The following is a 17,317-nucleotide window of genomic DNA, read 5'->3' on the forward strand; positions in this document are numbered from 1 at the left end:
TCTTGCTCTGATAAAGGTTTAATTGCATATTAACTGGTTCATTTATTTTTTATTATGGTAATGAGAGTTTAAATAGTACTAATTGCTTATGTTGATTTGTTTTTGTATTCCCCTTGTGAAGAAAAATCAAAGTATCAGTTGAATAAGCATCTTTAGGTTTACCTAGTCTCCATTAAATTTGCCACTAAAAATTATAAATACATAGACAAACAGCTATATAATTAACCTTTTTTTCTTTTTACCTTGGCCTTATCTGAGATTCCTAAGTAAGTAAGAAAAATACTTAAACATCTGTTTGTTTCAGTCATATTATTTTTTTTAAATGTAGATGACCTCAACCATATTCTTTTGCAGACTATTCCATCGTTCCACTGCAGTAATTAAAAACAACAACCACAAGAAACACAAAAAGCCATTAGCACAAAGAGTACACTTTTTACAATGGTGGATGCATAATTTTGATCATGAAATTGTATCTCTTCTTTTAGATATTATTTTTCTTCAGGGAACTGAAGTTATATTTAAGGTTGCACTCAGTCTGCTGAGCAGCCAGGAGACACTTATAATGGAATGTGAAAACTTTGAAAGTATTGTCGAATTTCTTAAAACCACACTACCTGATATGAATACATCTGAAATGGAAAAAATTATTACCCAGGTATGATTAAAATGATAATAATAAGATATAAAATCATTCAGCAGTTTCTCCACTAATTATATATTAAATGCATTAGCATAAAGACTTAGTTTTGTTTGATAGAGTTTATTTGATCAGATATATTTTATTTGGAAATGAGATTATCGTGGAATTTCTACATTGTGACATTGTCTGTGTGGCTCTGCACAGGAAAAGTGCCTCAGTGCTACATAAGGAGTGTTTGGTGAATCTTTCCATTTAGACCAATGGTAAGACTGAAGGCAGAGCTGACAGAGTTAGGAAGACCTAATAAATAAATAAAAATGAGACCCACTTACCTTTGCAATACTAATTCTGTCTTAAAATATATAAGGAGGACCCATGGCAAGAACCTAGGCTTTGGAATTAGACAGTATTGGGTTTGCATCATGTTCTAACTCTTTTATTAGTTGGTGGGCTTGTACACATCTCCCTAATCTTCTGAACTCTAGTGTTCTTACCTTCCAAATAGGACAATACTGATTCGGAGGTTTTGTGAGGCTAAAGTGTAGGAAACAGTCTGTTGTCAATGATTCAAACAAAGGTGCCATTTTATAGAGGTTGGGGCAGGGTTAAGAGAACCAAATGTGGATATCCAAGTGCCCAGGAACTAGTAACAGAGGGAAGGATCTAATAGTGTTACCAGGCCCAGTGAGTACGAGAACTATGCAGGAGGGGATTTTGGAGGTTTTTGTGCTCTTGGTGAGCCAGGCAAGGAAGGAGCAAGGAAGAAAGACCAACCTCTTTCTCCTTCTCGTTCTGATCTCGTGCTGGCTGCTCCTCTGGACCATACCCAACCAGAGCCAGCAAGAAAGGAGGTGTGAAAGGGGGATGCAGGTCACAAGAGTGTGTCTCCCGGGTCCAGCAGAACAGATGAGGGCAGAGAATGGATCTGGGAAACAAGTGGAGAATAATCAATACATCACATATCCAGTCCCTGGCTCTTCATAGGGACTGGGTTAAGTGGTAGTTATATATTGATGTTACTCAGATGACATGAACAAACTTAAGATTCGTAGATGACTGCTTTTAGGAGTATTGATAAAATTTACCACTTTCCTAGAGGCACTTGGGATAGCAGATAACAGAGTTTAGAGCAAGAGAAAGGGAATTTGACGTAGTGTTCTGGTGCCTTGCTGCCTATTAGCTGTGTGACTTTGGGCAAGTTTCAAGCTCTCTGCGTCTCAGCTTCCTCCCTTACTAAATGAGCCTAACAATGACGATCCTGTTACTTTTTCATACTGTTTTTAGGAGCAAATTTAACCAATTAGGTTGAAGAATTTTATACACTGTAATTCACACTATAACATGAACTCTTATTCTATGACATATAAAAGTTTCTTTTTATGGAATCTAAGTCACAAGCAGATTATTCTGTAAATATCTTTGAACAATTTTGTTAAAATGCTATGTAAGCTGAAAAATATAGCTTTTATTTACATATGTACTTGTTTATTAATTCTTCAGAAATATCTTTTTGGACTGGCAAGCAGTCAGAGATTGTGCTTTTAGAGAAGCGATAATCTGATTTGAAGTCAGATCATCTCTCTTCTAAAATTAAGGAGGGAATTACCTGGCTTTAGAGATCTTTGCTAGGATGAATGGATAGAATTTATAGGCAGGTAGATTTGGACTTGACATAAGAGAGATTTTTCTAACAATTAGAGTTGATTTAAAATGGAATGAACTGTTGATATTAAAGGAGACCTTGATGAGCTTTACTTAAAATATGATCACTGTGAAAAATGCCAAAAATGCAGAAAAGCACAAAGGAAAAAATGAAAGTAAAAAAAGAAAGAAAAGAAAACCTACTAAACACATCTCTCTTTGCTTAAATATAAAGTGAAATCATACTATACATGCTATTATGTAACTTGATTTTTCTTGACAGTTTTTAGTTGTGCCTTTATTCACCTTAGTTCATTAAAAATGTACTTGGTTTAGAGATCTTAGTGACCACCCACTAATGTGGGATAGAAGTCACCCGTCTCTGCATGGTACTTGTTTTTTTAAAAAGCAGAATTTCTTCTAGGAATCTTACTGATCACACAGTAGTTACAAGAATGTCAGATATAATGATGTATACAATCTAAACAAGACAGGCTGATTAAGAATTTACATAATGTAAAAATACACATATTAAAAGTTAGCCATGTGGACAGATGCATGCAGCGGGAAGAGCAGCTGGAAGGTCGGGGGTCCAGTGCCCATATGCAGTACTATTGCTGCCTCCCCCCTTCCCCCCCATTAATAAGTAATTCCCACTAACAGGTGCGGGTATACCACACACATCTAAATACACAAAGGTAAATGGTGACCTGCTAAGTACAGTCTAAAGTGGTCTGTGATCTTTCTGTGCTACTCCCACAAAAATAGTGAATAGTGAACCCCATGCAGGTAGTAGGAAGCACTGGTTATTCTAGTTGAACTTGGAAAATGTTTAACTTCTGATATTAATATCTGTGAAGAGTGTTAGGTCTCCTTTTGCTGTTGTTTTCTTCACAACTGACATGCACTTGGGAGTGGAGGAACTTTGATGGTTGACTTACAATGACAACTAAAATACTCTTAAAAATGTGGTAACTTTTTTTTTTTGATGTAGTGTTCCATGATTCATTGTTTGCGTATAACACCCAGTGCTCCATGCAATACGTGCCCTCTTTAATACCCATCACCAGGCTAACCCATTCCCCCACCCCCCTCCCCTCTAGAACCCTCAGTTTGTTTCTCAGAGTCCATAGTCTCTCATGGTTCGTCTCCCCCTCCAATTCCCCCCTTCATTCTTCCCTTCCTACTATCTTTTTTTTTTTTTAACATATAATGTATTATTTGTTTCAGAGGTGGTAACTTTTTAATAAGAGTCACACACTTAACATAAAACATGGATCATCTACAGCTTTAGGCCAAATGGTAGAGGGAGTGCATCTGAATTTTAATGCTTTAGTTTCCATATTCTGTAGTTTCTGGCACTGTCCTAAGGAATGAAATGGATAGAACGGCTTGTTTCTTTACCAAAGCAGACAGCAGTTTGACTTCTTAGAGAATATACAAACCAGGAAAAATGTCGTACATTCTTTCTCTGGGCCCTTTGAGAAACTAGACCAAAATTTTAAATTATTCAAGGTTCTTATTGACCAGTGGTGCTTTTCTGTTATTGTCTAGAGAAGCAAACAAGAACTTGCCAGCACAGCGAGAGCGCGGGCTCCTGGTACACATACACTAGGAACGGGAACCTTGGGCAGTAGTTCAGAGTTTTCCTACCACCATTTTCCCTGCTTTTTTCCAACGATTATAGCAAATGGGGGGGGGGGGGGCTATGCTTGACAACTCAGGCTTAAAGATCCTCTTACAGAGATTTCCCCAGTTGAACAGAAACCCTTCTACAAAAAGTTGGCTGGTTCAGTGAACCTAGTAAAGAATGTCTTTCTGAATGCTTAAATTGCAGGTTCCTAATAGGGAAAGAGCATTAAAATAATGTGAAGGTCTATTTTATTGACAACTTAGAATGCAAAGTATTTTATCTTTAAACTTCTAAATTTGAAAACAAAATGGCCTAGGTTAAATAATATAGTTTTCCAAAGCTGAATGTGCTCATTTGGAGCTCAGTTTTTCTGCTTGCAGTACAAAACAACTTCCTAAAACTCCTAGGCAGGAACACTACTGCTTTGATGATCTGAGATTGGATGAACTGATCAATCTCAGTTGGTAATATCCCCTATTTTTTTCCCCTTGGTAAGGGTTTAAAAAAAAACTCAAGAACAGATGCATTTTTCTAGTCTTACACAGACAATTTCATTCCAAATGTCTCCTGAGAAGCATAGACCATATACAGGAATCCGTGTTCGTCTTTCTCACTTTCATACACTTCAGAAATCAGTGTGGACACACTCACCATGCTGTGTCCATTCACTAACAGGAAGAAGGCTTGATTAGCGTGCAATCTGATTTTTTATTAAAAAATATATGGAGTACTGGACATTTTTCCATGCCAATACATATAGACCCATCTTATCATTTTTAATGGTTGGGTCACAGGTCACAGTCCATTACATCCATGGTTTCCCACTAGGTAGGGAAAAAGTGATGCTTGAGAGGGATGATCATCTTCTCTAGACAATTCATTTAAATTCTAAGATTGGAGTACCTCTTATCGTAGTAGGATAAATAAGTCAGGCTTGTTGTGGTTTCTTTTCTCCCTATAGTGTTAGTGTAGACACTGACGCTTAAATGGCAGCTACTTCCCTTGCAAGCTGAGACCAAGGAGGCATTACCTGCCCACTAACTTCTAAGCAAATGGTCTTCCTGCTTGGTGGCAATTTGGGAGAGCAGAAGCAGCCCTGATTAAACCCTCCAGCTCTGTACTGTGCTCAGGGTAGGCAGCTACGAAGATCCTCTGCGTGGAACAACATGGTACTCCTGAGAGGCCCACGTGGATTAGCAAGTGCATGAAAATATTTAGTATAAGTCCTGTCTGCCCTATTGACAAATTATTATCAGTGGCTTTGGTCTCTTTATTATAGAAATACCCTATGCAATTTCACTTGCTAATCAGCAAAGATTATCTCTAACATAGGTAAGAATTACTCAGTAACTAATGTTATTTATCTGGTATGCTACATTTTTAGAGAGTTACCAGATGATGTATATTTTGGTTGCAAAATACCTTTGAGCATTAACTTATTCTAGTGTCTTGGCCTCACTACGAGAATGTTTCAGTTGTGTAGAAATAATCTATTTGTCCATATATAGACAGTCATACCTGTTATTCTTCCTTTTGATATGCCATACTCTTCCTCATTAGTATTTGGAAATCTGTATGAAGCACACCAGATACATAGACTGTATTTTGGTATACATACTAAAGGCCAGACTAACCCAAGGTATTTTCATGGCAGGTTTTTGAGATGGATATATCTAAACAGTTACATGCCTATGAGGTGGAATATCACGTGCTGCAGGATGAGCTTCAGGAATCATCATATGCTTGTGAGGATAGTGAACCTATGGAGAAGCTGGAGAGGGCCAATAGCCAACTGAAAAGACAAAACATGGACCTCCTAGAAAAGTTACAGGTAAAAAGATAAAGATTTGCTCAAAAAAGCACTTGACTGCACAGAACTATACCAGGAATTACAGAGATGTGACGTGGATTGAACCGTTGCCGACAGAGGGTCTGTGTATCAGACTGTGTGCAAGTGTTCTGGGGGCTGCTACAAATGCACAAATCAACCTAAATATCACTAGGGAGAGAAAATGTACACTCACAAAATATTAAATGGCAATTCAAAACAGAATCTGGTTAAATACCTGTAGGGTGTTACACATATTTGGCTAAGTTCAAGGGCGGAGGGGCTGACTATGGGAAAATGGGAAAGCTCTGGAGGACTTGGGGCTTGAGCTGGACTCTGAAGGACTGGTGGGAGAAATGAGTGGGGGGTTGGTATAAATAAGGAAGATGGGGCAGAGCAGCAGAGGAAGCTGGGGGTCAGTTTAAGATTTATGTTGGGGAAGGGTGGGATAAATGTGTGGAGGCAGAACTATAGATGACTTTCAGTGTTAAGTAGAAGAGCACGGCTTTAATCCTGTTGAGAGGGAAATCTCTCAGAGCTTTTAAGCTGTACTTTAGAAAGATCAATCTGGAAACCTTGATGAGTATACATTCGCATGGGGAGAGAAGGTATGGAGACTAGCTAGAAATCACTTGCAGAAATCTGGGGACAGTGAGAATTGTCTAGAGTAAAACTCACTGAAATGGAAAAAAAGGAGGCATTTTTGAGAGAATTGAATGAACACATGTAACACATAGTCCCTTCCATCAAGGAGTTTATAGTTACTTGGGAATATAAAATACTATGTATTTATTTATAAATGCACATTTACAAATGCAATAAGCAAGTTAGTATAAACTAATATTCTGCATCTGCAACTTGTATGATGTGAGCTGTGTATCCAAGCCCCGAGGGGCAGGGCTTAAGAGTGATCACTGGAGGGGAGGTTAGGAAGGGAACCTTCTGGGAGGTGGGGGAGATGAGTTCTGAATTGGAGCTGAAGTGCCTAATGGCTCCTTGGTTTCTGTCTACCCCCCACTTCCCAACATGACACCTGTTCCTAAGCTAGAGAATACTAAAACTCTGCTTCTATGTGGTGAGTCCCCTGACAAGAATGGCTAGGAGAGAAAGGCTTAGAAACGAGGGGTCTCCAGAGTAATTGCTCCCCAAGGACAGGAACTCTAACTTCCTTCACTTCATTTTACATTAGCTCCTGCCCACAGAAAATTGTATGCCTATTCAAACAAAGAGCCAACACTATTTTCAAAAAGAAAAACTGGGGTATTGTCCCTTATTATTTGATGCTTCAGTGGTGATTAATTGAGCCCTTTTCTATTAGGGAAAGTGGGTTTGCACCTGCTTTATATTATAATGACTTTTATTAATAGTTACAAACTTTTTCATTGACAATTAAATGTCATCATCACGTCTTGGTTCCCAAGTTATGTGGGAACCCCTGACACCCACTGAAACTGATAGGATCCCAAGTATGTGTTTAGAAAACCCTGTATTTCTAGTCAGGGGGTGGAAAGCCTCTTTCAGCACCTCCGGGCAACGTCAGAAATCTCCTGTTTCTCCTTCAGCCAGATTCCACTCACTCCAGGAGAATACAGTGAGGCCCCCACCACTGTGGGATGCTGATTTAATCTTGCATTTTTGTTGTATTCAGTGTATTCAGTGACATGAGGTGGATTTTGTCAGTACTGCAGTTACGCTTTGAGAAACCCAGGTCACAGAGGGTTTCAAAGTATTTGCCTCACAAACTATTCTATTAAGTAATGCGATATGATTGGTTACTAGATCTAAGGTCTAGCTGAGGTTCTGATGAGAAACTGGACTCTTCAGATTTTTGATTTGGAGGAATTTGCATTTGTTTTTCTTTCCCCCAAACAGATAGCTCATGCTAAAATCCAGACCTTGGAATCCAATCTGGAAAACCTTCTGACCAGAGAGACCAAAATGAAGTCTTTAATCCGGACTCTGGAACAAGAGAAAATGGCTTATCAAAAGACAGTGGATCAGATCCGGAAGCTGCTGCCAGCCGATGCGCTCGCCAGTTGCGAATCATTGCTAAGAGACCTCACTTGCAACCCTAACAACAAAGCCAAGACAGGAAACAAGCCATAACTGAAGAACTGCCACATCAGCAGAACGTGCTCTTAGAATGGTGAAGAAGGGAAGCGTCTGCATGCTGCCGGCCCAACGCTGGACACCGGAGCTGACAGAACCACTGCAGTCTGGTGCTGAGTCCTAGTCCTTGAGGGTGGACCTCGCTCTCATTAGAGTACGCCAATCCTAAGCCATTGTACATATGTAGACTGGTTTTATGTTGTTGACTATGTACATAGACATAAAATGGACGTAAAGAGTTCATGCTTTCAGATCAAAGGAGTAGATGTATATTTAGAATAATTTTTTAAATCAAAACTTCATGAAATCCACACCAAAGGGAAGTTAAAATGAAATTCCCCTTGGACATAGGTGAAATCATTTTGTCTTGTAGTGAAACAAAGCTAGAGCATCTTTGTATATTGAAATATACTTGAAAAATGAATGTATTTTTTCCTCCAAAGAACAGCATGTTTCACTCAGTGGTGGAGAGGTAGAAACATTTATGTAACTTTATGTATATCTGTCTTAAAATCTACTGACATTATGTATATCTGAGGAAAATGACAAATTGCCAATCATGCTCCTATGGGTTTTTCAGGAAGGTGGGGGCCTTCCTCCCCTGCCTGCTTTGTGCCAACTAGCATGTTGTGTCTACATGCATTTTGAGTCAGGTTAGGCATGACTTTGGACATGCATAAGAAAGCAAGACATCGTAGTGGAGTCTACCCACCCAGCTCAGGGTGAAATAGAATGTTGCTAATTTCCCAGCAAATTAGACCAGCATTGTTACTCAAACTAAAAATATCAGGCCTCCACAATTTCATTTAGGACCTAAATTGTCTAGATCAACTTTCTATTTTTTATTTAAATTACTCCTTACAGTCATGAATGGATTCCCTTTTACTTGGTGCCATAGTTGGTGACAAGGATTTGTCATTTTCCCACTTACAGGAGCTCCTAATTTAGTTCTCTCTACCTTAAATGAAAGATAGGGAAATTATGATTGGTTTTCTAAAGATAATATGCTGTGTTGAGATACTTTTTTTTTTTGCCAACTGATCGAATCTAATAAGCTCTCAATCATCTTTCCCTTGTATGTGAAAGTTTGTGAGAACTGTGAAATGTTTAAGAATAAACTGTTGAAATCCATTGGAGAGAAGTGGAAAGTGGCACCAAGCTCTTCTAAGACCTGCTTCTGTGTTTGAACTCCCAGCTTCCTCAGCCTACAGCTTATCAGAGGACATTCATGCATGCTGGGTATGTGGAAGAAAAGTAATTTTCAGAGTACACATGCAGTTCTCCATTTCAGAGATGATTCTATGGTAGCGTCTCTGAAAGTTGATGCAGCATTTTTGCCTTTCCAAACAATATCATTTCTGCTTTTTGCAGTACTTATCACAGATGGATTACTTGGGATAATTTTCTTCAGAGGGAGTTTTTTTATACACTAGCCACAGTGTATTATAGGTTAGAAGGGCAAAGCTCTCAAGGTTTGGGAAAACCTTGAAGAGCAGATGATAAGCATCTGAACCCTGGCCTTTACACCATTACTCAGTATAAATGTAATGATTCTTGTTACAAATCATGATGCCCTCTAATCCAGGCAGTTTTTTTAAAAAAGAAAATAAAGTCTTATTAGTAAAGTTAATGTAATTTCTAGCTCTAGGAAATGCAGATTCTAGGTCCCCTATTAAGTTGGGAGTTATCAACTGATTTGTTGCTTGGATTCCCTCAAATTTCTCTATTTGTAGGAGAGGTTTTTCCTATGAGGAATATGACAGATACCATCTGGTTACTGTCTGGTATGAAAATTACCTTATGTGTGTGATATACAGGCGGTAGCCAAAGAATCTTTAAGTTGGGAAAAGAAACTTTCCCTTTCAGTTCAGTTTCAAGTAAATTTTATTCTGGATATTCAAAGTCAACGTCATGAGTTGTGTTACGGTGTTCAGAGATTAAAGTGTCTTGGATACAGTATTTCTTCTAAAAATGAATTTTCTTTTTCTTTTGTGATTTTTTAAATGTTGCACCAGTTATGCTTATGCATTGTTACATCTTCATCCAATTAATGTAATGTCTAGCTCATTTCCAATAAATCTATTGCTACGGTTTCCTTGGCGTATTGGTTTTTGTTTATAATAGGAAAGAAGATGCTCTTGGTTAGAGTTCTTTACAAAATCTGCATGGGCTGGATTATTGCTACTTAAAATTACTTCAATAATAATTCTTTTTAATAGAATCAGAGAACAAAGATAATTGATAGAAATATGAAAGTCCATTGTCAGTTACCAATTTTCAACTTTTTTTCCCAGTGGAGCCTTTTGCTGTTGAGTATAAAAAGAAAAAGACAACCATACTGACAGATTTGCATTCTATTCCTTTTGTTTTCTATGCTCCCACATAGATAGCAAGGGAGAGAAAGAGGATAAGAAAATATAATTTTTTAAAAATTGCATTAGTTTCCAAATAATTAAGAATAGTTATTGATGGATATGATGTGAATGTGTTTACATATAATATATATCTTCAGAATATTCTCTAGTATGTTTATAATCCAGTACAAGGATACTGGATCTTCTTGATAACTTTAGGACTAGAACTTTTATGAGATATTTTGCATTACAGGTAGTAAATACTTTGAGTGTCAGTGTAGGCTTACATAGTATGGTCTCTTAATATCCATGTTCACTTACGCATTTTATGACCATTTCACCCATTTGTTTTTACTGTGCTAGATTAAGAATAGGAAATGTGTCATCTGAAGTATTTGGTCCTCTACCATAATGTGTCACTTTTATTGGCTGTGATATATTGAGAAAAGCACTAGATTTAAGGTGGGAAATTTTAGATCTGAGTCTTGGTTCCACCACTTTTATTTATTCATTCAACAAATAGTTTTTGTAAGCCAAGCTAGATGCTGAGTATTGAGAGGTAGAGAAGATACAGTCCTTGTCCTTGACGTGCTTGCAGTCTAGTGGCAAGGGGATAATTAGGAAGCAAGAGAATTTATACTATTACAGGTCTGCAAAGTAATCCAGATGAGAATCACTTCACTCAGCCTGGACTGGAGGGACTGGCAGCACTGGAAGTGGGTGTCAAAAGTGTTCAGAGGAAGTGATACTTGACCTGAATCTAGAAGAGCCAGTAGGAGGTGAGTAAGTTGTGTTAAACAGGAGATGAATGAGAGAGGATGGTATATTTCTGAAGTCACAACTCATTAATCCTGAAGTACAGTTAGTGCTCCCATGGGGGAGAGGTGGGAAACAAACACGGACTCTATCATGAAGATCTTAGTAGACCTTGTGACAGAGTTTGGACTCCACCTAGAGAGAAATGTGAGCTGTTAAAGTCCAGTAACGTAGAGACAGACACAATTGGATTTGCTCTAATCTAAACCCAATTTCTACATTGGACGGAGACTAGGAAATGGGAGACTGCAGTTTAGTGATTTCCATAAAAATCTAGGCCAAATAAAATAAAATAAAATAGTAAAAACCTGACCTAGAACAGTGGCCTTTGGGGAAGCAAGTCAGTGTAGACTTCTGTCTCTTGACAGAGTTAGTCACTGAAACCTGCTAGTTTTATCTGCAAAATATTTACCCATTTTCCAATTTCTGCCCATTGCAGCTACTTTCATTCATCTCCTTGCTCTGGTGGGTTAAACTGAGATCATTTCCCACTTCTGGGGACAAATTCCTAAGTCACAGATACTGAACTACTTGGTTTTTGTTTTGTTTTGTTGACTTAGAAATGGAAGCAGAAAGTGGGGTCAAAGAGGGGAAGGATCTAGGATAGACAGGGAATCAGCTGGGGACATAGGGAAAAAGCAATAGAAGCGATGGTCAGTGGGACTTTCTGGAGTGACATGCTGGTTGCCCTGCAAACCTATTCTCCCATCTACCCATGCCATTCACGGTGTTCCTCGTTATGGAACTAGATTTGTTTTGCTTCAAACCCCACTTCAGGGTGAGCAGCACCAAAGGGCATGCCAAAGGGCACCTACCCAAGTGTGGGTTATCCTCTCTTACCTGGACTGCTCCTCGCCTCAGGCAGAGGGAACTTCCTAAAACATAAATCTCACCTAAGTTTAGCTTCAGCTTAAAACCCTTCAAAGGCTCTTCTTTCTTCCCAGGATTATCCAATCTTTAAGATGACACATTTGGCCTTCTATGAGCCTGTCCTTCATAACCCATCTAGCTTTGTCTCCTGTCCGTGGCCCCATCTTGTCCCCTCCTCTAGTCACATGGTTCAAGTCTACCTCCTTTCCTGAAGCAGCCATCGTTCTGTTTTGGACAGGCTGGTCCCTTTCCAGAGAGCTTGGGAGTGCTCCTTTCTTCCTGCATTCCAAGGAGCTTACTCCTTCAGAACGCCCTTAGGTCTGTGTAGTAAGACAAACTGACCACCCCACTACCGCCCAGGGACTACTGTCAGTGTCATAGCATTAGTTACCTCAAAAAAAAAAAGGGAACCATGATTCTTTAAAATCAAAAATCTTTACTCTCATCTGTAAGATCGCTTTAGATAGAATAGCACCAGGATCTGAGAGCTTCAGCTGTGATCTAATTGAATATATTTGCATAGCTAAAGAACAGTTAGGTTAATCAGAAGAGAATGAGTCTCGGAAAGATAGGAGAAAGAAAACCAGTCAGTTTTGGTAGATCCAGTGGAGGGAACCCTAGCCAAGACCACTAGCAAGCCTGTCCTCATTGTTAAAATGAATACAGGGGTGGGCGCCTGGGTGGCTCAGTCTTAAGCGTCTGCCTTCGGCTCGGGTCATGATCCCGGGTTCCTGAGATCGAGCCCCGCATCGAGCCCCGCATCAAGCGCCGCATCGGGCTCCCTGCTCGGCGGGAAGGCTTCTTCTCCCTCTCCCTCTCCCCCTGCTTGTGTTCCCTCTCTCGCTGTGTCTCTCTCTGTCAAATAAATAAATAAAAATCTTTTTTAAAAAAAATAATAAAATGAATACAGGGAGTCCTGGCCTCCAGAATCCAAGTGCTCTGGTCCCTCTGACAAGTCTGTCTTTGTTGTGAGATTGATGTGTCATCTGTGTTGGACAGATGTCTCAAACATCCAATTCAGTGGACTACCCTTGTTTTTTTTTTATTAATGTATGCCTTCAAAGCAGGCTTCCATTTATGATTTAGTTTTTTTTCTCTGTTAGAGAGGCTAGGCTAGTTATAAAAGAGCAAATATTCAAATCCCTGTGACAGTACTGTTTTTCTATAAATTAAAAAACAAGGATTCTGAATTTTCAAAATTGTGGTAAAATACACATAACATAAAATTTGCCGTCTTAATCATTTTAAGTGTACAGTTCAGTGGCATTAAGTATATTCACCTTGTGTATCCATCCATGAACTTTTTATCTCGCAAAACTGAACCTCTGTTACCTATTAATAACTTCCCAATCCCCCCTCCTCCCAGCCACTGAGAACTACCATTCTGCTTTCGGTCTGTATGTATTTGACTACTCTAGTACCTCACATACGTGGAATCATACAGTACTTGTCTTTTTGTGACTGGCTTATTTTACACAGCATAACGGCATCAAGGATCATCCGTGTTGTAGCATGTATCAGAATTTGCTTCCCTTCTAAAGCTGAATAATACTGTATTGTATGTATACACCCGATTTTGTTTATCCATTCATCTGTCAGTGGACACTTGGCTTGCTTCCACCTTTTGGCTTAGACGAGTAATGGGATATGTGTACAAATATCTCTTTGGGATTCTGATTTTAAACATCAGTCTCAGAAGCTTGGTTTCTGTGAGTCCACCCATGAGAAATGAATCTATGGTTTGTGTACTGAAGAAATCATATTCTTGTTTTCAAGGCCCGAGCCAGAGCAAACTCACTAGAGTAAATGATATCTTTTGGGTGATTTTTTTGGATTATATGGAAAGAACCCTAGAATGTAGATGTGATGTTGGGCAAATTGGTTTTCTTAATAATAATGCTGCTTCTGCAAACATAGGAGAAGAATATTTTTTTCTAAGAGATACTAAAATATTGGTAATATTCAAGTTTTCTTTTGTAAAGTAAAAGTCTCGTGTGGTCTGATATTGTTTCCCTTCTCAAACTGAGTTAATTTGCAAATTCACCAATGCTATTTTTAATAGAATATGGTATTGTTCAGAAGTAATCATTTCAGTTAAACATATAGCTAATGCTCTACGTTCAGGGGTGTCCCATGGGGTTTTACAAAATGAAATGAGGGCATTTCCTTTGTTGACTTTCACTAACTTGGGCATATTCAGTTTTCCTTATACATTTATGTTCTACTTTGTCTAGTCAACAATTACTCTGAGTCCTTTCTGCTCCCTAATTTAGCCATTCTGTGGTAAATTTGGTACTTACAGTGAGATATCACCACTGGCTGTTTAATAAGTCTATTAAAGCCTATGTAATGAGATCATTCATCGGTAAACTTAATAATACTTATATTTAAAGTCACAGGGCAAGACAGGAAGGGATGTACCAGTGACCGAAGTGAATTAATATGCTTGATTTTCTTCCCCTTTCTCCTGAAGCTAAGCTTATTATCAACCATGTATGCTCTTGCATAAACTGTCTCATACTCAAAGTATCAAAAGAATACATTTTACATGCTGTTTCTAAGAAAGGATTGCAAGACATAATACTAGTGCAAATTTGGAAACTATGCTTTCTTGCAATTGTATCTTTCTATTCCTCTGCTCTTCCTGAGCCTGGAGGAAGTAGGCAAAAGAGTTATTAAGAGCACAATCCCTTGCTTTCAAGATAGACTCCCTGTCACAAACAAAACACCACCTCCTGAAAGACTGTACCAATCTTCTGTCTGAAGGACTGTTTGAAGAGATGACAGCTGTGCACTTTTTCACTGTGCAGGTTAACTTTTCCTGTGACAGGCACACTCAGCATGAGCAAACTCTCATGGTTTTGTAGGCATTTTATTGAGCTGGGTTGTCCCCAACCCACGCTTATTTGTATACATGGCAAGTTATATAGAAGAACTGGGTTCACCCACTGCACTGATGAGCACATGAATTGTTGGTACCATCTGTGAGATCCAGTTGTTCCAGCTCTGTAGCAGGGATACTTGGGACTACCTCAGAATTCCCTAAAATTTATTCCTGGAGAATGTTAAGGCTTCCAAAAGACTATGGGCAAATGAGTTTGAGAGACAATAAATTAAGTGACATTACACACATTTAACCTGGCATGGCTCCTCAGGGGGGAGCACTGAGTGGGCAAGGAGACCATATCCCCCAGGGTTAGGAGCACAGGTTTGTCAACATGTGGGCCAGCCTGACTGAGTCCTGGCTCCTCTATTTAACTGCTTGTTGACTTGAGGCCAGTGACCAAACTCATTAAAGCTGAATTTTCTTATCTTTCAAATGATGGGCTTAAATTAGACCTCTAAGGTTCCATTTAGCTATAAGATTTCTGGGGTAATTGATTTTCCAAAGCTCCAGATAAATTAAGTAAGGCACATGGAAAGAGAATTCTAGTTCTGCTTTTCAGTTTAACTATCATAATTCATCTTCATCTCAGAGTTGGTTTTTGTTTTTTAAAAATATACCATACAACTAATAAGCCAAGTAAATATTTTTTACCAGCCTTTCTTCTTCTTCTTCTTTTTTTTATTCCTTTTGCTACATAGTACAAGTCCAGTTGAAACCGTGTGGTTAGCCTTGTTTAAAAAAAAAAAATAGATGAATAAGTCCTTTCCACCCTCTTCATTATGGGTGTTGGCTGTATCTGTCTTCTTGTCAGTGGGAAGAAGCATGTTTTTATTTATATAGACAATCATAAACAGCATACACATCTAATAGAGGGGTAAGTTGCAAGATTCTTTTTTTTTATTCACTCAAAAGACATTTATTAAAAACCACTGTATCCCAGCCAGCATGCTAAGTGCTGAGAACACAGTCTACTGGAGAATATAGACAAGAAGAAGCAGTATAATATAGTGGGATACCTATCATGCTAGATGTAATAAGATAGTATTATTGAAGGAAATAGGCTGACCATGTAACCGAGCCTTCTGAACCTAAGTTTTTCTGACTAACAACAAAGCAAGAGTTTTGGATCTATGGTAAGGAAGACCACCGAAAACAATAGGATGTTTCCCAAAAGGCCTTGTCTGAGAGAAGTCACCTAGAAGGGACTAATAGGAGGACAGCCATAGTGCCTGTCAGTCATTTTAGCTTTCTGATGATTATTCATCAGCAATATCCTTTATCTCAGAAACAGAAATTTGTACTTCAAATCTGGGAAATCCAAAACATGCATTGGGAGTGTGGCTGTTAAGAATTTAATTAAAGCATTCCAATTCTGTTGGGTTTAGTCTTTAAACTGTGACTATCGAAGTACTTATAATCTGCCAGTTCCCTCTGGAGGGCTTAGTCATCAGTTGGCCTGATGATTTGGGGCCTGTTTTTCCCTTAAGTGCATGTGGCTGAGGCATGAATGGAAAAATATAATCTTGAAACAGGTTTGCATCTAGGTTTAAAAAAAATTAATTAGTTTCAATACTTAAAAGTATATAGGGATTTATTCAATCATAGATTGGTATATTGAATGTTATTACAGAGCTTTCCACTAGATGACACTGTTGTTTCAATTTGTTTGCACTGATTGTTGCTTTCTTTGGAAAGGACTTATAGGACAGCAGCTACTTGAAGAAATTCCGTAGTTCACCATTCTGCTTCCAGGTAAAATATCTCCAATATAGGAAAATCTAGCTTATTTAGAAATGCCTTCGGGGAAACTACTTAAGTCTCCCTTTGTAAGATCCCTAAAACTTAATTCTCTTTATTGTCAAGAAATTGTTTTATATCAAACCTATATTTTTGATACTGCTGTTTAAACACATTTCCTCTTCCTCTGTTCTCAATGGAGATGAGGAAAAACAGATCATCTTCTTATATATAAAAGCCTTTCAAATATAGAAGACCGATATAAAATTGCTTTTCATCTTTTTTCCTTAAGGTAAAAATAATATAATTTCTTTTAAGTTTTCATCACATTTTTTCACCATTCATTCTACCTAATTTTTTATGAGATCTGGAATCCAAATTGAATTCAAAATACTCCAAGGAGTTTGGGTTTCTGTTCATGCTGACTCACTTGTTACTGTCCCAAAGTTTCAGCAGTATGACCTAACAATTGTTTCTTGGGTTCTCAGACAAACACAGAATAAAGCTGATACTGGTTTAAGTCACCACACTTCATCCTAATGTTGATAACAGATACTAAAGTGGACAGGTGTTCATCAACTCTGACTTGTCCTGACCAAAACATCTTTGAATGCTATGCTCTTCTACACTTCCAGACTTTAGTATTCCCCTTGCCTGGGATGATTGCAACATCCCACCCTATGCCCCTTTCTCTTGCCTGGCTTATATACACCTTCCATGTCAGGTTACACATCATTTCCTCAGAGTCATTCCCTGAACCCAGCAGGATCTTGTGTCCCTGCAGACATGCCATGTATCC

The 17,317-nt window shown here is 38.5% G+C and overlaps 1 protein-coding gene across 7 annotated transcripts in view; it reads left to right on the top strand.

Annotated features, from left to right (window-relative positions):
* TBC1D4 (TBC1 domain family member 4) overlaps nt 1-9,947 on the top strand; it is a 177,112-nt gene extending 167,165 nt beyond the window's left edge. For all 7 annotated transcript variants that reach the window (XM_078070249.1, XM_078070250.1, XM_078070251.1 and 4 more), the window contains 3 exons: nt 489-658; nt 5,572-5,748; nt 7,618-9,947. In XM_078070249.1, the coding sequence (XP_077926375.1) occupies nt 489-658; nt 5,572-5,748; nt 7,618-7,851 (581 nt within the window). In that variant the 3' untranslated portion in view covers nt 7,852-9,947. The remainder of the gene's footprint in view (nt 1-488; nt 659-5,571; nt 5,749-7,617) is intronic.
* The last annotated feature ends 7,370 nt before the right edge of the window (nt 9,948-17,317 follow it).

The sequence above is a fragment of the Halichoerus grypus genome, chromosome 4 (genome assembly GCF_964656455.1).
Source record: "Halichoerus grypus chromosome 4, mHalGry1.hap1.1, whole genome shotgun sequence".
NCBI lineage: Eukaryota > Metazoa > Chordata > Mammalia > Carnivora > Phocidae > Halichoerus > Halichoerus grypus.